At 44.2% G+C, this 26,927-nt stretch overlaps 1 protein-coding gene across 1 annotated transcript in view; it reads right to left on the bottom strand.

Moving 5' to 3' along the window:
- Window positions 1-26,927, bottom strand: part of ELOVL6 (ELOVL fatty acid elongase 6) — a gene marked incomplete at its 5' end in the record, with an annotated part of 76,398 nt that overhangs the window by 4,982 nt on the left and 44,489 nt on the right. Inside the window, one exon of the mRNA XM_082482521.1 lies at window positions 20,474-20,605. Coding sequence (XP_082338647.1) covers window positions 20,474-20,605 — 132 coding nt within the window. The remainder of the gene's footprint in view (window positions 1-20,473; window positions 20,606-26,927) is intronic.

The raw sequence follows: 26,927 nt of genomic DNA, 5'->3' as shown, positions 1-26,927 counted from the left end.
TGCCACATGAGGCCTCTTGTGCTCTGTGCAAATAAAAAACCATCCTGCGGTGGTACAGGTGTACCAAAGCAGTTCAGCTGAGTCCGGGTTTCCCATCAGCACTGACCAAGGCAATGCACATATTCCCAGGCTGAGGCGAGACAGCCGTCGCAGTCTCTCACGTTCATCCACCCCTGCGTGCAGAAGAGATAGTGTGCAGTATTCTTAGCATCTACGCAGCCCGTAGTGCATTCTCTCCGGGTAGGATTGCTGCCTCCCAGAAATGCTCTCTCAGCATGCTTTTCTCATGCCTCTTTCAGGGATGGGTCCTTTTAATTCGGCAGAGAGTGCCAAAGCCTGCAGGAGGAGTTTTGAAACAAGGTGCAACTCGTTCTGTGTCTTCTCTCTGGCATTTAACACGTTCTTTTTTTTTTTTTTTTTTTCTCAGGAGCTGCATTTCTCATTCCCAAGAAGACAAGATATCCCGACAGAGATGTGATCCAATCGCTTTCTGAGGCAGTGCACTCCTCAAGCTAGCCAGGGCAGGCTGCTGCTTGCACTTACGTTTTGGGTGGTGGCAAAACTGGGTGGAGAAAGATTAGGCAGAATATCTAATGATATGCTGGTGATCCCATTAGCAAATACCTCAGTGGTGACATTAAAATGGGGGAAAAAAAGGAAATTTTAAATTATGAAATCAAATAGCTGCAAGCAATACGCCTTTCCTTGTACAGAAGCTGTATTGCTTTTCTAAAATATCATTTATTATTAAAGTTTTTAAACTAGAGAGAATTCTGTGCCACGAGCACAAACTCATATGAGAAGAGCGCCTGTTTGAGCAGCAGGCAAACGTTGACTTAACTGTAAGCGATTGAGTATGGACCCCCAGGGATTTAATCGGGACTGATAACAGAGGCAAAGAGTATTTGCCCTGTGGGGATTACAGAGTTTCACTTTGCTGTCCTTGAGACTATAATGATGTAATTCTTCCCGTCTTTCTGTTTAGCAACTACTGCAGAGCTCTCCCTGGAGTGCACGCGCACACGCACTCACGCTCACACACACTTACTTTTCTATAATTACGCAGCACGCTGTCTTCCTTTAGTTCCATGACTCTAGAAGAAGTGACTCCAGATACCACTCTATATAGTGTGAGTCAGACTAATCTGAATTTTTTTATCAGTAAAAAACAACTTACATTTTCACATAGCTCAACAAGGGAAGACTTTATAAATAAGGAGGATGGCAAAATGGAAGTAACCGATTCAATCACCTAAACAGACGCCATGAGCAGGTAGCTGTTTATGAGATGTGCTGCGTGCCAAAACACTACCGTGCCAACAAGCACAGGCCACCACAGACAGAAAAAGATCTAACGCACGCCTGCAAACGTGCCTTGGACCCACAGAGCCAGGACTGCTTTTTGTGCCTCTGCCACTTAATCTTGTTTGTTCTGTAAGGTAAGATCAACCAGCAAATTTCTATCTTGCAAAGACGTGATGTGCAGCAGAGTGATGACATTGCTTGCTCAGTAAATCACTTCTGCTTCGTTTTGTCCTCGCCCTGCTCTCTGCTGTAGCTTTTGTGAGGCATTGAAATGAACTGCTTACCAAAGCAGTCTGTCTGGTGGGAATCATCTGCAGGGATTTTAGAAATAAGGTAGCAGTGAATTACTGTACAATTACAGCCTTTTTACAACTAGAGAGACTGATCAGAAACAAACCGCACTGGCTAATGCAGCCTTCTCATCTATTCAGGCTCAAAATGTCCTACATTCTCCTCCCTTCAGGCAGTGACTTCTCTGGTAGATTAACAAATGCTCAATTGATATTTTACTGTCCGTAACATGACCAAAACGTATCCATGAGTAAAATAAAAACGAACACTTCTTCTTCACAAACTTGTTTTCAGACGAGGGCCTCAAAACATGTCCCATGCATGGGTCAGATGCCGCATGAAGGAGGGAAACTGAGGGCTGGGGTTCTAGCTGGTGGGAAGACAAAGCCAGAGTTAGTGGCCAAAGCCTATTGCTGCCTTCTGTTCCCTCCATCCTACTTACCAGGAGGGAGTGAAGTACTTGTTTGCCCATTTTTGCTAGGGCTGCTTTCTATGCAGACGCATCACTGCATTTGGCTCCTGACACCTCTGGACCTCCCAGTCCAGGATCAACACTGCAGAATTAAGCGGGGAATGTGCCTTCCACGTAAAAAAATAAAAATAAAAATTAACAGTTCAGCACAGAATATAGCAACATTTCCTAAAGGATTTTAGTGCTGTGATAATCACAGAGTGGAAATTCTCTGCTCTGGTTTGTGTCTTAAAAAAACACTTTAGCTTACCAAACACACCATGCAAACTGTATCTGCAGAACTAGGTCAAGATGGCATCGAAGGGTATAACATTCTCCACTACAGCTAAGGTGAGTGCAAAGTACGTTCGCTACAAGCTATATGTCAAAAGTGAAATATCTTTATTTTGAAAAGCATGCCATCCTGTGTACACAGCACCAGCAGAGAGCAGCAGGGAGCCTGAAGCCAGCAAGACCCAGCAGTGCTGCGCAAAATTAAGGGCTGGTAGGGACTTCAAGCAGAGCTCTCCATACCCAGGCCCACAGGCTCTTCAACACTGGCCCAAACCACCGGCGCCCAGCTGGTTTGACCAGTCTCTGAGGTGCCATGGGTGTGCTGGGCTGGTCCGGCAGCAGCTGGCCGGACACACAGCCGGAGCTCCCATGGGTTCAGCTCCAGCTCCCAGCCTGGGGCCTTGGCTGCAGAAGAGAAGAAATCTTAATTCTGCCCTGACCTGCTTACATGGCGACTCACGGGAGTCCCAGCAGGTGAGTCTGTGCCCCGGGAGCACAGGGAGGTGGTGGAGAGCACATGGTCCTCCTCCACAAAAGGCATATTGAACAGAGGGCGGTCCTGGGAGAGCAGCCAAGATCCCATTACATGTGGAGTCACAGCCCTCAGACTGCAGCCTGCTTGCATCGGAACGGCAAGAAAAAAGGGGAGCAGGTTCTTTGATTGGGTTTTTTTGGTGCGTTTGTTTTTTTTTTTTTTTTTTTTTTTTTTTTTCATTTTAGCATGCAAAATATTTCCAGAGGAAGCACTCTGAATTAGAAAGAACTGTTTCAAGGTCAGCAGGTGAAGAACATGGAGCTTCCTACACCTTCCTTCGTGACAAATCAAACCGCATTCACCTTTCCGTTCTGTTCAGCAGGAGCAATTCAGCGGTCAGCTCAAGTTTCCCTTCTGCTGCTGAAGAGCTGGTCTCTTAACACAACCAAGCGGCCTTTCGGTGTCCTGCTGATTTAAAACCCGAGGTTCCTCAGACAAGAGGAACAAGTTGTGGTGCTACTGCTGTGGCACAGGAGTGCGGGATGCACAGGGAGCCCTCGGTCAGACAGGTCGGAGCGACAGGGTAGTCCGAGAGCAGGCCTAGAGAAAGCACTTACTGTGAAAAGAGCAGCAGAGTATTTCTGTGCTCAGCCAAGCAACAGAAAACACGTAAAATGCGACCCGATACTGGGAAAATGCACAAAGAAAGCATCTGTAAGAGAAACAACTCTCTGAACTGAGTTTTGTGAAAAGAAATGCAGCTGAAGCCACCTTCATCAGACAGCTCTGAACTTCCCAACAGGGCAGTTACCCTCAAATCAGTAAAGAAACTCAGAAACTCCTGTGATGATCAAGCAGCATGTACCGAGGTGGGTGCATCTCTGTGTGAAGGGATGTCTCACATCTTTCAGCCATTTGCTTGCTGTGCTCTTTGATTAATTCCTAAAAATAAGTTTGCAACAAAGCAACATTGCATCATGACTGGCAGGCTTGTTTTACAGTTCTTTGGAAGTATTTATAGAGCTTTTTTTCTCCACCTGGTAATGGTAAGCTTCTTTCCGATCGCTCTTACCTTCTGCAGTCTCATGAGACGTGCTGCCAGAGTACCAGTCCATCAATGATATGCACCAAGCGGATGACACAGCAGGGACAGGGCTAGGTGACAGCTTTCTTAAGAAACGGATGGATCTTGTTATCAGAAATTAAACTGTCCGCAGGAGATCTCTATCTGTCTCCCACAAAACTCTGCTTTGGCCATATGAGTAATCTCTGGCCATGTGAGACGTCTCTGGAGGATGCATGCGTTGAAGGGGCCGCTTGCCTTGCAAACCAGCAGAAGGAAGAGTTTTTTTCCAAGCTTGCCACAGAATTATTTTTTTCCTGGTGACTTCAGATAAAGTTGGCAGACCAGCGTTGGGAAATGGCCCTTTCCGGGGAGGAAGCACACGAGGATAGGTCCTGCCTAGCAAACAGGGCAGGAGTTCTGGGAACACGCATTTGTATGGTGACCGCACACTATATATACAGCACTATTATAAGAACACACACCTAAACTGTTATCTGTGTAGACAGGTGAGATAGTCAGATCACAGTGTGCTTGCTGCTTTGCTATTGCTGCGGTGATTATACTATCAAACCAGTGGAAGAGTGAAGGGCAACGAAACTGGTGAAGGGCCTAGCAGACAAATCTTATGAAGAGCGGTTGAAGGAGCTGGGACTGTTTAGTTTGAGGAGGAGGAGGCTGAGGGGAGACCTCATCACTCTCTACAACTATTTGAAAGGACACTGTAGAGAGGTTGGTGCTGGTCTCTTCTCACAGGTAATTAATGACAGAACAAGAGGGAATGGCTTCAAGCTCCAACAGGGTAGATTTAAACTGAACATTAGGAAAGAATTTTTCACAGAAAGAGTGGTCGGGCATTGGAATAGACTGCCCAGGGAGGTGGTTGAGTCACCATCCTTGGATGTGTTTAAGAGACGTTTAGATGTGGTGTTGGGGGATATGGTGTAGGGGAGAACTTTGTAGAGTAGGGTAGATGGTTGGACTCGATGATCCCAAGGGTCTCTTCCAACCTAGACAATTCTATGATTCTAAGATTTAATAAACTGTTGGCCTGCTCCCCACCTAAAATCTGTGCTTACATTTTGCGGTGGCTTCAGGCCCCCCCACAGGAGCAGAGTACTCTGGGAAATTGCTAACCTTTGTGTCAAAAAGAGAAGAGCATCAAACAAAATTTTAGTAGCTAAAGTGGGAGGTTTATGGGAGTCTGCCCTCATAATCTGTAAAAAAAAACAAACAAACTGCATTTTTCCCAATTATCCTAAGGTATAGCTGTAGTGAGGGTAGTTTGTTTTTAAAGTTGAGCCAAAATGAAAGGTAATGTCCAGGTTAAAGCGATTATCTGGGTGGTGTCAAACAAGGAAAGGATATTAGGGTCTGGTTTGGGCCGACCAGAATTACGGACCAGCAGCCTACTGACTTTTACTGGTGCCTGGGTGCTTATTTAAAGCCTATTGTTCCTAAATCGTTTTGCAGGTAGACACGCCAGACTGTTTCAAGGCTGGGAGAAGAATTAAGACCATGAGCGTAGCCTCCCCAGGAGCCTGCCTGACTCAGAGGGCATTCATTCCACCGTGGGGAGGGGACTGGCAAGACCTGCCGTCACACACCAACCTTCCAGCATACGGAAGCAAAGGGCGAGTGGGAAGTACGTTTCCTGGCTAATTAAGTTTCCTTAAACTTAAGGAGTCCACGGGCACACATTCACAAGGTACCACAGAGAGCCAACATGGACCCTGCAGGACCCCCTTTCTGGGGGGGTGGATGTGTGCAGAAATGTAGCAAAGGAGCAGCAGAACCCACCAGAATTTGCATTTGCTTTACTCCGCTTTCTGACACCCAAGCTGCTCTTGGGTGTTTGTGGACTGGCTAGATTTCATTGCAGCTGTTCCCCCTCCCCCCCCCGCTTTTTTTTTTTTTAATGAATCACCTCTTAACTCTTTTCATGGTTTGTTTTTTTTTTTTTTTTTTCCCAACGATGCGCACATTCATCCACATCGGGCCAGCTTTGCAGGGTAAGAGACAGGCAGTATTACCTTCACTGGGCAATGTGCAATACATGATGGTGTAATATTAAAAAAAAAAAGTTGGATTTTCCAGATGGAATAAATTCTCCAAAAGAGAGGAGGAATTAATTAAGCCTATGACAATTTAAATATATGGTTTCACTAAAAGGTTGTCAGACTACCGTAATCTTATCTCAGATGTGACTCCTGTCTTAGTTTGCCTTGATTGCATTCGAATGCAGTTTCATAAAATCCCGGATCTTCTTGTATTTAAACAGGTGTAGAAACTATAAGGCTGCTTTAGGCTCATCTTCGATTGCAAAATCATGATATTTTTACTGTACAGTGAGAAACCATACACTAAGAAACTGATCATTAAGTACAAATGAAATGCAGGCAATGACTGAAAGATATCATTTGGCTGTTGTTCAGTGACCTACGTGGAATTAATAGCTCTTATTTTGATCTCAAGGAGTTAATGAGAGCTGTGGCTAAGTCAGTGCAATATGACATGTCCTCTAATCTCACAGAAAAGCAGCCTAGAAAAGGACCTGGCACCCAACATCCTAAATGGTCAATGTGACACAAGGACAGCCTAGATGAAATATTCATATATATTAATAACTGACTAGAAGAACCAGCTTTGTAAGTCTACACCTGGTTATTAAAAATATTTTGCTAGGCTTGTGGAACTGAGGGTTACACTTTCCAAACTAAATGTACCAGTCTCTTGGTCAATGAAGGATACACAGTGACACGGTATTCATCTAAGTGATAAAAAAGTTTGAAAAAGAATAGTACTGATGACAGATTTGGTCTCTCTTAACTCTAAATGTAATATTTATGAAGCATTTTACAAGCATTTAAAAGAGAGGACTTCTTAATAGTGAGTTACCTTGAAATCCTAGAGAGACACTTGTTCAAATTACAGCTGATGAACTTAGCCCAACTGTTATTTTTATAAGAAATGGCACAGAAAATTAATGCCATTAGGCTGTTGTTTCATCTTCCTTCAACCTTTCTGAACAAAGCCAAGGTTAGCGATGGAGAGAGGGAGACACCATCCTGCAGAAAGACTGTTCTTACGAAACACTTGTAAAGCACTTCCCTGTTTTACCTCCCAGAACTGATTCAGGTATCTCCCCAGAAGCGCCCATCTCCTCATCAAATCCCCCTGTGACATCTCCATTCTCTCCACAGAGCAGACGTTCTTGTTGCCATAGCAAAATTTTGGTCTTGTCTGCTTTCCAACAGCCAAGTGCCCTACCACCTCCAGTTTGGGTTGTCCCAGAATTACCAACGCCTCAACAATATTCAGACCAGCAACTGGTTAGGTCAGTTGTTCCTGTGTGAAGAACTGCTAAGTACAAAGCTGTTCATAAGCTGGGGTCTCTTCAGGTTCAGACCTAACTTCCTTCAGACTTCTTTTGCCCGTACTGGCATCTCCAATGGCATCTCCAAGGCCCTTAGCATCGTATTTGTGAATACTTCACAGTCCTTAACGGCCTTTACTCTTGTGACAGCCTTGTAAAGTATCGAAGCGTAAGACCCACTTCAAAGACAGAGAGGTGAGGCAAATTGAAATTTAAATGTCCTGTCAAAAATCTGTGTCTGAGCCAGGATGAGAAATGACATGCAACATCACGAGTTCTGGTTCAGCGACCTACCCATGAGGTCCATTTGATGTAAGCAGAAAGAAGTCTGAACTCTCTCTGTATCGGTGAAAACAGTATTATTGAGTTAACAGTAAACACACTCCAGTAGGAGGAATTTTCTTCAGAGACCTTTGACCTACTATAGATTTTCTTTTCACTTTTTAAAGTTACTCTCTAAACCTTCAAGTCCCAAACCCTCCATCTTAATTACCCAAGGTACACCTATATCTGTAAAGATAAATAGTTAATAGACATAAAAGCTGTTGTTACACCTCTTAACGTCACATTTTTGTCGTCTGCACATCTGATATTTTGGCAGTAGGCTTTCAAGACCTAAAAATACAGAGTGACGCCCAGAGAGATAGAGTGCAAGTTTACAAAGCTGTGCTGTCCTAGAAACACCAGCAGCTGCAAACTTCCCGACCCAGCCAAAGACCAGATAAGAGTAGTACGTGCCTTCCACAGACTCAGGCAGACTCTTGCTTTTCCGTCTGTTTTCCCTTGACGTATTAGTCAAATATCAGTGTGGATTTGACTTGACACAGATGGACACAAGCCACAGAGAACGTGAACTTCCATAGTGAGTTTTAAGAGCATCCCTGCTTCTATCTCCCCTCCGCCGTCCCACTCCCTGAATTTGTGTAGGGCCAGACCCCAGCAGCTGACCCTGCCATAGGAGAAAATATTTGGATTCCTCTCCCTCATGGAATTTTTGCAGTTGTTCTAACTATTGTGGCTGGTTTGTATTCATGCTCCCTGCTGATCCCCTTACTCGCACCAGTGAACTCCAGAAGAAAATCAGGTATGGAACCCATGGTGGGGGGTGGCTTTCAATGCCTAACTCCTCACAACATGGGGCAAGTACAAAAAACCACACTCGTGAGGTGGAAAATTCAATGGCAATATACTTTCCTGATTTCCCTTACCAATTCCCTCAGTTGATAAAACTACGAAAGTGCAGGTGTCTAATCCCATTCAGCAGCAACTGATTCTGCAGGAAGTTCACTTTAAAGGACTTCTTCTATCTATCCAAGTTTATGATGAAGAAGCCTGAAGACATAACCAGGGAGTCAACCATGGACAAAACCAGAAACCTAAACTCTCACTGTAAAAAGAAAAAATCTCATTATTTCGAAGTCAATCTTGCAGAGGACTGCAATGCTTGGGTTTTGTATGTTTGGGATTTAGGACTATCATGACGCCACTGTGCACCTTTCCCATATTTTCCTTTAACAAAACTAACTTTGGGCACAGATAATATGAAAACACATTGCTGAGTCTTCCCCGATGCTGATGAACTATGGTAACTATTTATGTGCTTATTCTGCCTATGGCAATTGTAGTGTAAAACTATGTTTTAGTGTAAAACTGTAATATCAGAGAAGGAGGTTAGCGCTGCCGTATTTTACCCCTTTGTAACCGTGTTTAGACAACCACGTGCTCAGTTACCACAATTCAGTCGCTAGCAGATAACTGAAAGCACAGTAACTCCCTTGTGCACCTGTGTCCTCCAAGGCCTACCCTATTGAGAAAATTATTTGGGACCAGTATTTTTTCTCTCACAATGAGGAGGAGCAAGAACACATTATGGAAAAAGCACCTTGGTCCCATGATGTACCTTTTTCCTATGGTAACTGAACACCTTTAAAAGCACATTTTCAAAAATTCATAAAACAGTCTTTTAAGAGCACCTAATGTTAATCTCCTTCTTTAAAAAGAACACAGCCTATGTGTCTGAAAGGCCGCAAGGTATCTATGTTCTTCATAATGACTAAACTATTGTAATTAAGAGCACAATTTTCACAAATGTTTTAGACTAAGAAATGTTTTTAGCCTCCCAACTCCATGAAAGCTTGAAATGACTAACGTTTTTGTTCCCACTTGCAATTTTACCTCTCCAGCTGAGGGTACGCGTTACTTGAAATCGTTCATTTTCTTCGAGGAAGCATACGTGATAACTAGCGATGGGCAATCTCTGTGGCTCCTCTGCTTTGAAGGTCCCGTACCTGCGCGCCCCATGAGGAGCTCCGCTGGTCCTCCCGCACTGCAGCTACTCACTCTGCCGGCAGGCTGCTGCCTCCGCCTCCCCAGCTGTGCCGATTTGACTGGGTGCATGGCTGTGCTGTTTAACTGGACTGGTGAACGGTGCAGCTGAAAGCGTGTCTCCTCCACTTGTTTTTTACACAAGACAGTTGTGTTGCTGTCAGTCACAGCGGGGAAAATGAAGACCAGGGAAGGCAGGAGTCTTTCCAGCCAGCCTTGGCATTACAGAGCTCAAAATGTGGCACCGTACTCAGAGCAGCTACTCTGCTCTGGGAAGCCATTGAAAAGGCATTTAAGACACTGGTTTGCATCTCTCTGCCGGATGTTGTTTCAAATATGGTTCCTTTAGAGGGTGACAGAAAATCAAAGAATCATAGAATGGTTTAGGCTGGAAGGGACCTTAAAGATCATCTCGTTCCAACCCCCCTGCCATGGGCAGGGACACCTCCCACCAGACCAGGTTTCTCAAAGCCCCATCCAGCCTGGCCTTGAACACCTCCGGGGATGGGGCCTCCACAGCTTCTCTGGGCAACCTGTTCCAGTGTCTCACCACTCTCACAGCAAAGAATTTCTTCCTAATATTTAATCTAAATCTACCTTGTTGCAGCTTGAAGCCGTTACCCCTCGTCCTATCACTGCATGCCCTTGTAAAAAGTCCCTCTCCAGCTTTCTTGTAGGCCCCCTTTAAGTACTGGAAGGCTGCTATAAGGTCTCCCTGGAGCCTTCTCTTCTCCAGGCTGAACAACCCCAACTCTCTCAGCCTGTCTTCATAGGAGAGGTGCTCCAGCCCTCTGATCATCTTCGTGGTCCCCCTCTGGACTCAGTCCAACAGGTCCATGTCCTTCTTATGTTGGGGGCCCCAGAGCTGGATGCAGTACTCCAGGTGGGTTCTCATGAGAGTGGAGAGGGGTAGAATCACCTTCCTAGTGAAAATTCCAGGACTGATTCAAAGCTCGGAAATACACGTAGGATATGGTTGAGAATGGAGCAGGAACCACACCAATGCTGTATTAAGTACCATTCCTATTACATAGGCTTGTTACATATTCTCTCTATGTAATCCACTGCTCTGAATAACACAATTAGAGGTCTCCAAAATATACTTACTCAAATAGTTACTACCTCTGCAAGTGCATGAGAACACCAAGAATTTAACAAGCCCCGACAGCAAAACTTTCCTTCTAACGTCTTGCTGCCCAGCTGCTCCTCAGCCTCTCCCCCTGCCCATCTCCTGAAGGAGAACAGATGGGTCCTGCAGCTCACCCGTAGAGTCCTCCCTTGCTCTCTTTGAAGGTGATGGAGTTCCATTCAGGGTGGAGTCCAAGCCACAGTATTGTAAAGAAAAAGGTAAGAACAGGGGGAGATAAGGAATAACATATGCTTCTCTCAGGGTGGCACTCACTTACCCTAAAACCTGGTGGTCAGCAGTACTGGAAGTGTTTTATAATGGGGTGCTCTAGGTCTCCGTACCATGTGTGTGAGCAAAAGTTGTGCTGATCTTTGCAGTTTTTGTCACTCTTTTTGGCAGAAGGCTTTTCTTTGCGTAAGTTCCCTCATACTTTGAGGTTTGGGTTCAGTCCTATCAAAATCCCAAAGCAAAATTAGAGCGAATTCCCCTTCCACCTCTAAAAAAACCTCCCATCGCCGAACCAAACACACGCCCTGCTTTTCAGACCTTTCTACTGTATCTGATCCAGATGTCTCTCTAGCAAGCTTTTCAATGCAAATCATTTCAGTTTTCAGTTGGGACCAAAACCTGAAGCCAGGCCAGCTCAGAGCGATTTCAAAATTGTGCAAATATTTTACATGGCTCTAAGAAATAATATATCATTTGTGTAGGTTTATATACCCATAAGCATATGCATACACGTCTGGGTGGTTATTTCTTTCCCGTGTGATAAATTTTGGGGAGGGAAATGAGGTATATTAAAGTGACAGCTCGCTCTGTGGTTTTCAAGTGAGGGCAGATACTGTGCTCGTTGCATCAGTCTTTTTTTCCTCCTCGGCAATAAATCCCTTGATGTGGGGCCACTCCCTTCAGCCCTTCCCTCTCGTCGGCAGATTTCCTAGTCACAACTCACCTGGCTCCCCAAACCACTTCTTTGTCCTTTTTATTGACAAAACTGGAAAGAAAACCAGGCTTAACTGATTTCCTTCCCTCTCCAGGGACCTCATTAAGCATACCCGAGCAGTGACATCTCTGCAGGGCTCCGAATCAATGGACACTGTCATCTGAAGATTTTAATCACATTAACACCACAGCAGAGTCAAATCCATCTGATTCTGCCTTGCAGAAGCGGCAAGCTCAACACTTCTGCCAATTGCTGCAACTACTACTCGGGAGGCTTATTTATGTGTGTGGAGAAAAATCAATCTACCACTGCTACCGTCTTCCAGTCCCTCCTCACGGAGCCTGAATTCCCTCTCCACGAAATGCAGTTTGATCCCCCCGACCTGCCTTCTTTACGATTGCGATTAGCTATATTCAGGCAATGCTGAGGAGCAGAGTACAGAAATAATCAATAAAGCGAAGCTCCGGGAGCCGGTGGAAGAACCCGCGCCGCTTACAAAGCACAGCAGAAAAACAAATGCCAGGGCTAGAGTCCTGCAAGTAGTCTTTGCAACAGAGGAGATGATAACTGGTGGAGGTAGAAAGGGTCACGCTCGCATGGAGAGTCTTACACAGAGCACTCGGTGGCTATACGAGGCCCGCTGGGCTTTGGTAGAGATAAACAAGGAGCAATGGTCAGGCTGAAGGGCAGTTGCAGTCCATCATTGCCCCAGGAACCTGAGAGAATAGCCCGAGTTGCTTGCAGGGACACCCGTGCAACCATACACTGCTGAAAAACATGTAACTGTTTTCTTTCAACGAACGAAAACCAATTTTTCAGCATCCCTGCATCTCATCTAACTTCCAAAGAGTCAGTTACAGACTAATCAATAGTAATTACATATCATCTGGTCTTGCCCTCCTCGATGTGCTGGTACCTGATGCTGCTCCCTGATTATCTGGCACATGGAGGGGAGGAACTTTCAGGAACAATATTTCTTGATGAAAGCTGTTATTTCCTGAGCAATAACTCACTTCCATCACTAAATAATGATTTAACTTTTGTTGCAGCTGAAGATCCCCGGCAGCCCGTGAGGACTGTGTACTCGGTGAGATACTTTTCTGTCAAGGAACATTTCCTAGTTCTTAGATATTTATCTCAGCAAGTTTGGACTGTGACGAAATTACTAAAAAGAAAAAAAAAAAATCAACTTAAGCCCTGTTTTTGGTGCAAAATCTCATAAGAATTAAGGAATCCATCTAAGAATTTCTAAAGTAGCCCATGAGGATTCATAAGCACAGTGTAACTCTTAAGCAATCCTTAATGAATGCTTCAGGGGCATTTGCACTTGTTCCCGTGTCGTTACTGAAATTATTCTCAGCATCCAACGTTATCTCAAGAAAATTTTAGAGTAACTGTAACATCGCAGTGATTTAAATGATAAGCAAACAAAAAGTGTCATATCTATTTCTGCGAGATAAGTTAAAGATACTTACAGGATCAAATGTATCAAGTTTGTAGAGTAACTGTCATGTACAGCATTGAAATGTATGTATCAGGAATTTAAAATTATCCTAGGCAAATAAAGCCAAAAAGTAATAAAGTAAAAGATTTAGCAAGTAATCAAGCTGGCCAATGGCACTAGCCATCACTAAAGCTGTAAAACAGGCAGATAACAAAGTAAGCAAAAGCTAAGTTACAGGAAAAGACTAGCATTTGACAGAATAAAGAAGGCTTAAAGAAGCTAAAAGTTATAATACAGCTGGAATGAGCTGCTCAAATCCATAAATTTAATGATAATGACAAGGCTGGAGCCCCTACCTATCTTCCTTTTTCACCCTCTCCTCCCCAGGGCAGTACTCCTGCAAGCTGCCAGAGGAGTGCCGATCTCAGGGCTTCGCTTACAGTTGGTAAATGATAAATATATTTGCTTTATTCAGCAATCTAGGTAAGATGCTGAATGGTACAGGCACGAGGATGCACATTTGTTTAGAAGGAGTTAAACTCATCACACACCGGTGACTTTGCTAAACCACAGCCCGACACCCGCATGCGACCCTGCGTGCGAACGCTGCTCGGTTTGGCAGTGTTTATTAACACGCTCGTCCACACATGCACTGTTGGATTCAATAGGTCACGCAAGTTAACACCTCTCAGTGTTTTATTCCCACTGCCTCCGACAAGCACAAGCTGTTGGGGACTTAGAAGAAAATACATAGAGATTTCTGTTCCCCAGGGATTTCTGCATGGGGGAGGACCTTTTACCAAGTACGTGAACCAAGTACCGAGGCTGAGTAAAATGCCAAAGTGCCACCACAGGGGGACAGATGGGAGGTTTTATTTCTTTTGAATGAATCATCTTTTTTTTTTTTTTTTTTTTTTTCCTCCCTCTAGTACAGTTCCCTTCTTAAGCCCCCAGACAGATGTTCTTTATTCCTCAAATACACTTTTCAGTCTGCTTCCCATTTAAAACGGAGAGGAAAAGTCTCGCTCCCAGGGGCTCTGCTTTGAGCATGACGTTCATGCTCAGCACTGGCCTGTGAGGGCTCCCGTGGGCTGGGACAGGGCGACCTCAGGAGAAAGGTATAACTCAAGGTGACAAACTGAGTGTCAACACTCTCACTGACTGTGAGAGCGGGGAGGGAAGAGGGGCAAAACAAGCGCAACAGCTGCTTTCCAAATAATGTATTCAATGCGCTTTGCTAAGACGTTCAGTTTTCCAGCAATAAAGACAAAAAAGCAAACGGTCAGAGAAAAAACAAAAAAAGTTGTTTTTGAAGAAAGGAGCCCCATCTTAGCACCGAAAAAAGAGGGTTTTTTCAGGAATTTTTAGCCAGTCCTAGCCACATCTCCTGTAAAGTAGCATCAGCCAGGTCTCACAGTGAATCCTTGGTTTACTTTTAATTAGGTCTAATTAGGTAAAAAACAGTAAAACCAGTTTACGTTAAAAATTACTTTGATGGGCACAACAGCAGTAGCAGTAGAGGTGAGATTTCAGAAGAGGATGGGCACAGCGTTTCATCACGTGGCCTCAATTACAATTCTGGGAATAAAGGTATTTGTTATGGGATGCTCTTCTTAGAATACATAAGGTACATATTGGAGATACATCTTCTTGACAATACTTTATTGCTCTTAGTCTATATATTTTTATCACCTCTACACTGGTTTCTTTAATGCCAGCTAGCATTTGTTTTGCAATATATAAATTCACCCTACATAGCACTGGTTGTATTTCCCTATTGGGATTACAGTTCAGCTTACAGAAAAGAAATTTTTCTTCTTAAACTGTTAAGTCTCACTGAAGGGATTTTTGTCTTCTCTACAATCATTTTGAATTCCTACTGTTTCCCCAACTTCCAACTTTTGCTCCAAAATGGTAATTAAAAAGATGTTTCTAATACCTATTATGAAAGAAAATCAGCTAAGTACATAAAGATGAACATGGTCCTACGGAAATAAATTAAGTAGGTATATATTAAGCATTTTACTAATTTGCATTCTGAGAAATGTCCCACTGAGAATATGCATTAATGCTTTACAAATATAGGGAATGTATCACATGGAATTCGCTTGCTTTTAAAAGTTTATAAAAGAGAAGATTAGTAATTCACCTTAAATGCTGCTTATTAATTTTAATGTTATTTGGCAAATATTGCTCCTTTCAGTAATTCATTTTCTCTTTAAATGTACTGTCAGGAACTTTATAAAATTTTGGAGTATTTTAAAATTTTGATGGGTTGCTCAGCAACATATGAAATTAAGTTTTGTTTTAATCTCCGTGGCAAATATCTGTGATTGGCAGGTCTTGAGATGGGATGTAAATTTGAATCATTTCGCATCAATTTTCCTGCTTGTAAGCATGGTAATTAGAATATATTTGAGAGTCACAAATCCAAGCCGTTGAAATCCTTTCTTCAAACTTATGCTCAGTCTTTTCCATTCCGTTCAGCTCAGGACTGAGTTCCTCACATAAAGACGTATTTCGGACTGCCTTGTCAGGAGCCCTCTGCAGAACAAGCGCAAACCCTCCTATGAAGTGCTGCTGTGCTTGCAGTAACGAATCAATTACACCCGGTCTCATAAAAGCAAAGTGAGTCACCTTCTTCCAGTCAGCCTTTTTTGCTTTTCTCTTTCAAATATAAGACCTGTTGCTGTTGGGATACTTCGGTTTTGAGGCTCCAGTTAGCCTTGTGGCAAGCAGCTGGTGACCTCTCAGTTACGTTTGATACCATTTCGACCACTTCGAGAGAAAGCGTCTCCCAGGATAAAGGACATTTGGAAACCCTTGTATTGACATCAACTGATTTCCACCACTGCTACAAAACATACCTGAATTTGGATTAGAATCTAAGCGATCTCAGGTGATGATAATTGCATTATGGTTGTGTGGTTTGGCTAGACAAAGAGAAATCCCTCCTTTCACTGCACCGGTCACAGTCAGGCTTAGCCTCTGCCTGCAAAATGATTGCATCACGTTGGATGCTTTAGTTTCTTCATCTCCCGTACTGATGTGACAGTATTCCCTAGGGAAGACACCCTTTTACTGTTATTAGGTAGTGCCTTGACCCTGAGGGTTCTGGTGGCAGCACCTTAAGGATGGAGAGCAAGCGAAAACGGCGCCGTGCTGCTGTCTTGTGTGAAGATAAGGTGATCAAATACATGTTTAAGCTCCTTGATAGTGATGCTACCCATACACAGACTCTACAGCCTATAAAAGGAATTACAAAATTCCAGCTGAGATGTAATGAAAACGTGAATTAATGACTTTGTATCCTTCTGAGAGAGTCCTGGTCTCAGCTTTGCTGATTCCTAGAGATGCCAGCATGACAGGTTTAATACAGTCCAAGTAAAAAATTCAACGAATGACCCTAACCTTATGTTCAAAGTGGAATAAATGTAAAACTGGCAACTCAGATTTGATGTGTTTTTGCAGATTTTTAACCCCAGGAAGTAGTCAGAAATACAAGGCTGACTGTCACTTTGACGTGTAGGTGAATCAGCAACAGCTTCTTTGGGGTCTTATGAGACTGAAAAACGAACTTTTGTGTCAGCTTCCTAACAGTGGGCTCCCGTTGACACGGAGCAGCAGAGAGCTGCTCCCCCAGGACCTCAGTACATAACTAGGCTGGGTGAAAACACTTAATTAAAGTATAGAAAACAAAACAAAAGACTGAAAACATTTCAGACAACAATAAGACTTCAATGCTTGAAAGAAGTCAACAAACCTGCTAGGGAGAAAAAAAAACAAAAAAAAACAAACAAAAAACCAACAACAACCCAAGAAAAATATCCCAAACCAATTTCTCAGCAAAAGGTTTCCAAAGATCATGTTTCCACAGTGGTTTCCAAGTGAAAAGCAAGATTTACTGTCATTGCTCCTACAGAAGTTTTCACTGAAGATGTGGTAACCTTATTCCAGAGACAAAATGTTCAAAACTAGTCGATGCTTCCAAAGGGAAATAAAGCTGCTTTTCTGCCTCAGAAATCCTGCTGGCTGCCAGTGTTGACACAAAACCCCTTCTTGACCGAGCTCCTCAACGCTCAGCAAGCTCAGTAGGGTGGTGTAGTTGTTTTGTTTATTTATAAGCGTGGCAAGTTTCCTACTGTAGCTGCTACCACATTTAAATGATCTTGGCAAGAGCGAGCCGTACGGGATACATTCTGAAGAAGGACCATGTCATTGCCTGGCAGGCAATTTCCTTTTTTTTAAAGCCCAAAATACATCTTTCCAGCCTCTGCTAAGTGCTACTATTTCTGAGGATATTTGAAGCAGGTAAAATGGTAGGAGTGCTAGAAGGGAGACAAACGAGGACTCCAGAAAAAAGCTTCACGCTGACTTTGAGGCAGAATACTGAGGGCTCTCCCGGCAGGTTTTTGTTCCTCAGTACAACCACTCACGGCAGACGAATACATTACTTAGAATTTCTACAAGGTATTGTAAAAGTCATAGCATTTTAGCGTCCCAGAAAGCCAAAGAGGAAGTCTGTTTAAAGTTAAGGAGCCATTTTCCTGGATCCATAGCAAGTCTACACAGGCAGAACACTGGCATCTAAATCTATCTGAACTGACCTTCAGAGGAAGCAGAAATGTCTCTCAGGCCAAGCATATGTAAATGGAACACCTAGTTATGCGAGGAGCCAGGAAAAAAAAAAATCTGAGTTACTCGGAAAGTTTACAGCATTCAAAGTCTTAGTGCAGCTTGCTAAGAGAGTCAATAGGGCTGGGAGTGACGATGGCCCTAGAAGGACAGTGGTGCTGAAACATCAGGAAAAGGACGCTCCAGTTAACGCCGTTTATAAGAAGTCTTCATCGGAGGTTATAATGAATATTCTGTGTATCCCCAGTTTTCCATGCAAGAAGTCAGGTGATTTTGTGTTTGGGTTGGTTTTGTATGGGATTGTATGTTACCACGGAAGATACAGAGGTTTCGTGCTCCGTCTTAATGCAAACATTTTGGGCCATTTTTCCCCTTCCCTACTTCACTCTTCTGCATACTACTCAGCGAAGTATGAAGCTCTCATACCAGAAGTATGAGCTCTCATACAAGAGCAAAGCTTTCTAAGCATAGCCATACAATTTTCATGATCAACTGGTCCCCACTAGAAAATCCAGCAGCTTAAATGCTCGGTGCTTCTGTGTAGTCCAAACATCCCACACTCCTCTTCATCCCTCCCCTCCCTCCTGCTGCCTCATTTCCCGATGAGCAGAGGAAAGGGCGAGTTCTGCAGTGCTTGGGGACAGGTATTCCTGAATGGTGCTATTTGAGCTGATGGAGGAAGAAAACCCTGCAGTGACGAATCTCTCTCAAACTGCGCCCTCCTGGCCACCACTTCTCATCTGCACAAGCAGAGCTCACCTCAAGTACCCGCGCCGTGGGGCACAGCGAGAGGTGGTCTCTCTGGCAGGCTCATCCTGGCAACTCGTAGCTTCAAAACCATGAAATCCAGATTTTAGATTTCACCCAGCATCACTCAGCAGCTCATGCTGGCCATGTGTTAGCTATTTCATGTGATTATGATGGGAAACTCCAATAAACAAGTCGGGAACGTGTTGATGTCAAAGCCCACCTAGACAGCACTTTCACAGTGTAGTGTACATTCTTGCCATTTGTTGACCGGTGCGTGGCTTATGATTTTGGGAGGAAATTAATTAGCGAGATTGCTTAAAAGCTTAATGTAATTTTAAAATTCATCCTAGATACTTTCTGCGAAGGATGGTTCTGAAATCATACTTCCTCACCTCAGACTGGGAATTAAACTACAAATGCTTTGCCCAAGTCAGGTAGTTTCTAGTGGCTACATTCAGTAAGAAAGTGTAATTGGAACATGCATTTTGGGACCCTGCTGGCTACAAATCACTTTACAAAAACTGAGCCACAAACGACACGCCATCTAGGAACCAATTCAACAGCTGCTGAAATTCAGCCATTTCTAGATCAAATGATGGCAATTGCTTATAGGACCCTAACACCAAAACTTTGTTAGGCACATAGCCAGAAGTACAGCGCCAAATGCGACCAGATGAAAACTATAAATTTCCACAGTGTCAGAATTTGCCCTCAAAGTTATCCAGACTGCTCCAAGCTTTGTCTGCACTAGGGTATTTTTAAAGGTATCGACGAACTCTTAAAATCAAGCCAACATAAAGTTCTTTTGTTAGCACATCCTAGCTGGATCAGACAACTTAGAAATACAATTTCTTTTCCCCTGCAAGAGTTTTAGAAAGTGTCAATGTGATAGAATAATTTTGGAGGAAAAAGGGAAAAGCCGTGAAAGAAAGCAAACTTCTCCGTTTCTGCTTTATTCTACTCTGTCGAAACTCTCAGCTCAAACTATTCCCATCCTGTGAAAAATTAGGCACCATTCACAGCTGCTCAGTAAGCAAACCTGTTTTAGGTACTTGTGAACTAATATAAGCAGTGATTATTACATCAACATTAGAAAAAAATACAGGTATTGGTGTTTGATAATGGTTCGCAAATGGTTTCTATGCTGTTGAGTGAACTATAACTTACACCGCCAATAGGCACTGAAATGAAGGATAATCCTCAGGTCTTCTGTGTACAGTTGTTAATAAACTGCAGCAAAAGTTTCTGTGTTTGTAAGGGCTATTTTTATAAGCATTTGTTCATTTATCTTCAGCCTCATTAAAAATTAGCTTATTAAGCAGATAAAGCGGAATGCAGGGTGGTCAGTTTTACTCCTGACTTCAGCAGCTAGCAAGAATCTGAGCCTGACGTTCCCCATACTCGATGATACAGAGCCAACGCACAGCTACAGAGACGTGCATCACTGAAAAACCGCCTTTCCCTGTGGAGCCGCCCTTTTGCAACATTCACAAGCTCTTTGCGATGGAATAACCAGAAACCAGATTCTGATTTCAGTTACAGTGGCCTAATTTACCTCTTGTCAATGCAGTGACTTTTGGTTTACCTCACTGTAACGGAGATCGGCATTGACTAAATATTCCATACATGCACCCATATAAACGTAACACTAAGTGAGAACAAGACTAAAATCCTCATGTGTTTATTTCCAGTGTAGCTTGCATGGTAAATTTATTGCAATACGGTAAGCGTTTTTTCTCGTGTCCTCACTTTATTTTCACCTTTGTTCTTCAAGAGGGTTATTGATTTCTCTCTTCTTCAAACGCCGTATGATCTGGCAAGCCAAAGGGGATCATTTCAATGGTGAGGAGTGGATCGGGCCATAACCCTGAACAGCAGAACTAAAGAAACGCCATTTCTGGGCGAGCTTGTTGTTGCGCTAGCAGTGCTGTTGTACCCCAAACCCTCTTCATGGACTACTGTCAAAGGCAGTTGGTGTGAAGAAATGCCTACCTGAAGACGGCAAGGCTCAGGGACCAGAGCACTAGTGGTTTCCTCAGTTCAAATTTTGCTCGTTTGTTCATGAGGTGCCGACCACCAAATATAAAGGCAGCATACAGAGCTGAAAATAGGAATGATTTCTTCCTGCAAAACAAAACAAAACAAAACAAAACAAAAAAAAAAAAAAACAAAAAACAACCCGTCAAGTATTAAATTAGTATTAGATACACAGCAGAGTCACATCTGGACGTAACTGCCAAGGGCTTGTGTGCTTCCTTGAAAGGAAACTCTTTTGAAGACATTCCTGCAGCCCAGCTGAGACTATCGTTCGTTTATGAACCCACATGCCTGCACCCGGGGCCAGGGCCGGGTGCCGGCAAAACTGACCCCAAGGAATTTCGGAAAAAGGACAGCTAAATTTGGCTCCCGTTCTTCCCCAGTTCCTGAAGGCTGAACTTGTGTGAGGAAAAGAACAGATATTGCGGAGCCCAGACATACTTCTGCAAGCACAACGCGGTGGATACTTGAACCAGCTGACCACGTTTCGTGGCTCGTTTTATCTTTTTGATATCAACTTCTGTTTCCTGCGGGGCTCCTCGCTATCTGGCAATTTACTTTCCCATTGTTTCCTCCAAGAAGACACTCAAAGATCTTGAGCGATGCAGCACAACACAAAGAGCCTCGCGGAAAGGGGAGAAGCAGCAAGGAGAGGTCAATGGCCCCATCAAGCAGAGAACAGGCTGGGTGGCATCGCCCTGCTGCACCAGCCCTGCCTGCAAGCGCCAGTTCAGGAAATCCAGTGAATTTGCTGAAAGGTCAAACAGGGCTCTGTTACGGAATTCCAACGATACTCTTAGAATTGCAAGTTTTATTTTTAAAACTGTCTGATAGTAGTCCAGCTCAGCAATAATCAGCAAACATTTGAACTCTGCTACTATAACTCATTGTAAATCAACCAGTAGAGGTCAAAAATAGATTCAGCCTGGGATTCCTTCCCACACAGCACAATATTACACTAAGACTTAATGATGTACAGCCCCATCCCTGGAGGTGTTCAAGGCCAGTCAACCTGATCTAGTGGGAGGTGTCCCTGCCTATGGCAGCGGGGTTGGAACTCGATGATCTTCAAGGTCCTTTCCAACCCTAAACCATTCTATGATTCTACGATTAATCGTGGCCTAACTGGATGGGCGTATATTTAGGAACAGATTTTTCTCTACAAAATCTGTAATTATATTCACAACTATCAGTGGACCATGGTTTTGCACCAAGAGGTGCTGGTTCTTTTTGGACTGCAATAAAAGACAGGCAAACACTCTCAAGAAAGGTAACTACTTCGTTAATATCCCAGAAAAGGCGGCACCAAGCTACAAGATCTTATGTTCCTTCTGGCGCTGGAACCCTGAGATGATACAGCGTCAGACAGACCTAGCATCAGGGCACGGCACGCTGCCCAGACTTCCCATCGGGGGTAAGGTTCACCCGCATTACAGTCTTTAGAGTTTTTATAGGATTTTCAATTGGATGTTTATATGAAAGTATGTTGCTTCACCTCAAGATAAAGCCAAGGATGTGCTCACGGTGTCACTACTGGTGCCAAGTAGGTGCCACCTTCAGGCTCTCCCATTACGATTAGCCGGCTGAGGGTACCCCATGGCAAGGGATATGTGCAGCACAGCACGGTCCTGAAGGCCAAGCAATACGTGCAGCACCGTACAGCACAGCACATGTCTGCACCTGCTCAACTGGCACGTGGATCACGAGCTCCTCGATGGACCTCCTCCCGTGAGGTCCACAAAAACTAAGAACAGCTGTAGCATCACACCTGATCAGAAGTATGAAGAAAGCATGTGTAGCCTTCACTGGAGATAAATGAGTTTTATTTGAGTTTGAAAGCTAAGTAAAAGCGAAGTCCAAAGAGACAGGGGCACATCAGTATGCGTGCAGCAGCACCCTGTTTTCTGCCCACTTAGAAACTCCTTTGTTTCTATTAACACGTTTACAGCTCTCTGTTGCAAAACAAAGGTAACCGCATGAAAACCTAACTGTTGCTCTGCACTGAGAAGGCAGGATTCAGTGCCTGCAGTCCGCTGGGTGAGCTTTAGCATCAGTGCTAGCAACAAGCCCCAGGAAGACCAAGATGACCACAGAGCCAGCACCCTCTCACCTCGCACATTGAGATGGTGTAATTGCCATGGCAGTGTTTATCACAACAGGGTTTTGAAAACCACAAAGCCTCAGCCCGTATTCAACTCATAATAAAGAAAAAAGCATTCATTTTCACTTCTATGGTCTTGAATTTCACAGTAAGGCAGAATGACCACATTTGCACGCATGACCACTGCGCGATGGCAGTTTAGCTTGGCCGGAGGCCAGTAAATATTTGTTAACCAGTCTGGGTAGTGACGAACCACCTCAAACTTGCTCACAGCGAACTGCCTAACTGTTAAGACAAGATTTATGGGTTCTGGGACAGGAGCAGACTCTCAGTGTGAGGTTGGACCATGTTCCCATCTCCTTCCCTCTGCAGCCTCTTCAGCAGCGGTGTGCAGAGCAGCCCATCGCCAACCTGGGCACGGGCGAGGGAAGGCAGAGGGAGTGTGATGGGCTGTACCACAGCCCCCAGGGCATCAGGAGAGACGTCCGCTCTGCATGTTTCTGCCCCTTCAGTCCCACAAACGTCTGGGCTTACAGCGCTCAGCGCAGACATCTAGCAATGCACGCAACGAGGTACGGAGATAGGCATACACACGTACGGCCACTCGAGCCAGGCCACACGCAGGGGTCCCACAGGAGGGACCCCGCAAGCCCCATGTCACGAGGGAGGTGCAAACCCCCCACCGCATGGCACGGCAGCGGGGGTCCCTCACGCCAGAGGCAGGAAAGGTCTGCCTTGCACTGGTCCGTGTATGGACCTCCAAAGCAACCGAGAGGAGTGCAGGATGACATCTCCGTGCAGTGGAAAAGACTGCAACCCGGTGCTGCCACGCAGCTGCCAACAGGACGCAGACTACGTGGGCTGGCGTGAGAGGAGGACAGGATTTAAGAGCAGTAGCTAGAGATACTGCGCGGGAAGGCAGGCAGGCAGGGAGCACTTCAGTTCTGGATCAAATTCAGCCAAGACCTGAAAGTAATGGTTCGACTTCAGTTCCAATTCAAGAAAAAAAGACCAGTCTGAATCAGTTAGAAGCTCAGGTCTGTGCTCTGTTTGACTCCCTTCCTCCTGGGCAAGATACTCTATATATTTACACCACGTAACATATCATTTTGCTTCTTATTACTGAAACTATTTTTTGTGAGTCCAATCAGTCTATTGAGGTCAACAGCTACATTATACTAATTAGAACAGATAAATTTTAGGTCAATTTTAACAGCTTTGCAATGAGTTCAGCGTTATTTGCAGTGACAGTGAATGGTATTCCTGCAGTATATAGCTTTGTATTGGCAGCGGCAGACACGAGAAGATTTGACTGCATGCATGATGTGAACTGCAGAGAGCAGCTGTAAGCAGTTTCAGACAAGGAGGGACGCAGTACTATTATCTCCTATCAGAGATAAGCACAATACTGAATAATGATTAGGCTGATTTTGAAATCATCTCTCTGTTTTGATAACTTTTTGCATCCAAAGGACTTTGAATTTTCCCCTCTTTGCAGCATAATACTGGTTAAAAGGACCGGGTAGTCCAGGTGATATAGTTATAAAGGAGTTGCAGAGGTATGTACTCTTAAGATAATCTGTTTAACTGCATTAGACTGGTATTAACCAGCTTCCTACCAGTGTTTTTATGATGGATTTTCCTGAAAGGTTCATGACTACAGTCTAGTTCCTGGGCTGGCGACACAAAGCAATGGCAATCTGACAGCATTCAGCGATATCTGATACGGTTTCAGCCAAAGGAGGCTAACATCAAATGAGCATTTTTAAAGACAGAGTTTTGGAATTGTTCTGGAGTGCTGTAACTTTTCATCACTATTTTCTGAAGAGAAACTAAATAGAGCAGAACAATGACAAAAAAAAATAACCTGGAAACTACAAGAAATAAAAAAATCCCCCAAAGTAATTCAGTAGCAGATACGCATCTGATAACTTCAACGTTAGCGCATTCATATGTTTGTCACCAATTCTGTTCTGCAGGGTAACACAGTAGACATAAAGACAGAGCTGCCAAATCCTCCACATTTTTCTGGCATTTCTGTTTCTCACAGTTGTCTCCCACCTTCCTACATTTTCAGACTTCAGGGACTAAGTACTATCTCTACCGAATACAACTCCATGTTTCCCTGACACAAGTTGCCAGCTCTTTCCCCCAAAAGGGAGACGGGATTTTTCTAAAGAACCTATAAAATGCTCTTCTCAGGCCGTGGGTGACTACGAGAAATGGAGGCAAGAGTTTGGGGCTACAAGCTAAAGATGTGAGGCAGATCCTCTGGGACGCCAGCACAGAGCTGAGGCAAGGGAACAGGCAGAAGCAGCTGACACGATGGGAGAAGGATGCACGGTAAGCATGGCAGCAAATGAGGGGACCTGGCGGCCAAGAGATGAACGTGAAGCTGGGACAGCATGGAAGCGGAGGAGTCCTTTCTCTGCTTAAGCCCCTGGAGGGATGCTTCTTGCACCCGCGGGCACACCAAGGGGCTCAGGCTATGCGTGCCGAACACAGAGCTTTGGTCACTCTCCTGCAAAAACCCTACAGCGGGGACAGGGTCCCTCTGCACGGTGTAAGCCGAAGAGAGGTGATGTGTTTTATCAGGGATGGATGAAGGTTTGTGCACCGATGTGCTTTCCAGAAGCTGAAATCCTTTTATTAGGTCTGCCCTACGGCAGAGGAATGGAGGCAGAAAAGGAGAAAAGGAAAAGAAGTATAACTGAGAAGGGGGAGCCAAAAGCTGGGGCGGATAGAGGAAGACAGAGGAAACCCACCCCACCAGGAGGGTCACAGCCAGGGAGTCCCACCCAGGGAAGCCCACTCAGGCACCAAGGGGCGGCAGGGAGAGATTAGTCATCCAGCCCAGGCAGGACAACACAACGCGGAAAGGGGCAGCAAATAAACCAAAGAGGAAAGCTATGGTAAACAGATGGCTAAGGAGTAAGAAATCCTGACTCCCCCAGAGGTACAGCATTTATAAAATACTGAAAGTATAGAAATTACCGCAGCAACCTGAAATAAGGGGCCGAAGCCTGCGGGTGAACCTCATGCACAGCAGCGCGAGACATCCCGGCGTCCGTGATGCAAAGTGAAATAGCCCTGAATACTGCAGTGCCGCTGAAGGAGGTGCTTTCAGCCCAGATGCACCGTTACCATTTTTTTCCCCTGAAAATAGCAGCCTGAGTCATTATTGTAGAGTTCTCTGATGTTAATGAGTAAACTGAAACAGATACAGATATAGGCTGTAAAATTTAGTATTTCCATGGAAATAATTTCTTATAGAAATGCACAAATGCACAAAGGACAACCTTATCGTAGATCTTTTAACCATCCTCTATCATGTAACAGAGGATTATCCCCATAACAGCATCCAGTAGAGGAATAGTAAAGTGAAGCAGCATTATCCCCTTCTATTTGCATTCTATAGAGTTTTAAAAACTTTTTTTTAATCAACATGTATTTACTTTGCTCAGGCAGAGCTCATTCTTAAATTCGTTACTGCTTCTGCACATGCTGTAAAGGGAGCACAACAGGTAAAAAAAAAAAAAACAAAAACACTGCAGTTGCCAGAGCAGAGTGCTTCTGGCAAGTGAACAGGCAATTTCAGGTTCCCGGTGTTTTTCTTCTGGCCTTCTTCATCACCATTTTATTGACTTTAAAAACTAGATTTTACCGAAAGAAAAAAAATTTTAAAAAAATCCCAGGATGCTCAGTAAGATGAAAGATAAGGCACTTTTCTTACTCGTTTCTCCCATCTTTCAACAGAAAACAGCAACTGCTTGTGTTTATAATTGAAACTCCTAACTTGAGAGTATAATTAAAGTGCTTTAACCTGAACCAGTGTCAATCACACAGCATACCCGTGCCCGCGGCTCACAAGCAGTGGCTGGTAGCCTTGACAAAGTTGCTTTCTCTCTGGTGCTTACTTAAAAATCACACATTCTGTATGTATAAAAAACGGTGTGAAAACGCTTCTCAGTCTCTCAGTGTTTCTACCTCAGAAATACTGTCAAAGCAAACCTTTCTCTCTCTTTTCCCAGATATAATTTTGACAGAACCAGCAAGAAGAGCTCCAATGTGTGGATATGCCAGATCTGCATATGAAAATATAACCTGTACTCCTGGCTTTGATTTGGGTTTCTGCAGCTGTCTGCTGTTGACCGTACCAGCCTTAATAACGGAGAGAGAAGGACACGCAGGAAGAGGAAGACCTGTCTGATACACACATGCTAACACAGTCTGATGTATTCCTACAGCTCAATAGCCTTTGACATTTATCTTTAGAGCAGCAACGATGACAGACACACACGGGTGGGT

The sequence above is a fragment of the Vanellus vanellus genome (assembly GCF_965231255.1).
Source record: "Vanellus vanellus genome assembly, chromosome: 4".
In the NCBI taxonomy this organism is placed as follows: Eukaryota; Metazoa; Chordata; class Aves; order Charadriiformes; family Charadriidae; genus Vanellus; species Vanellus vanellus.
This window is presented reverse-complemented; position numbering and strand designations above follow the sequence as displayed.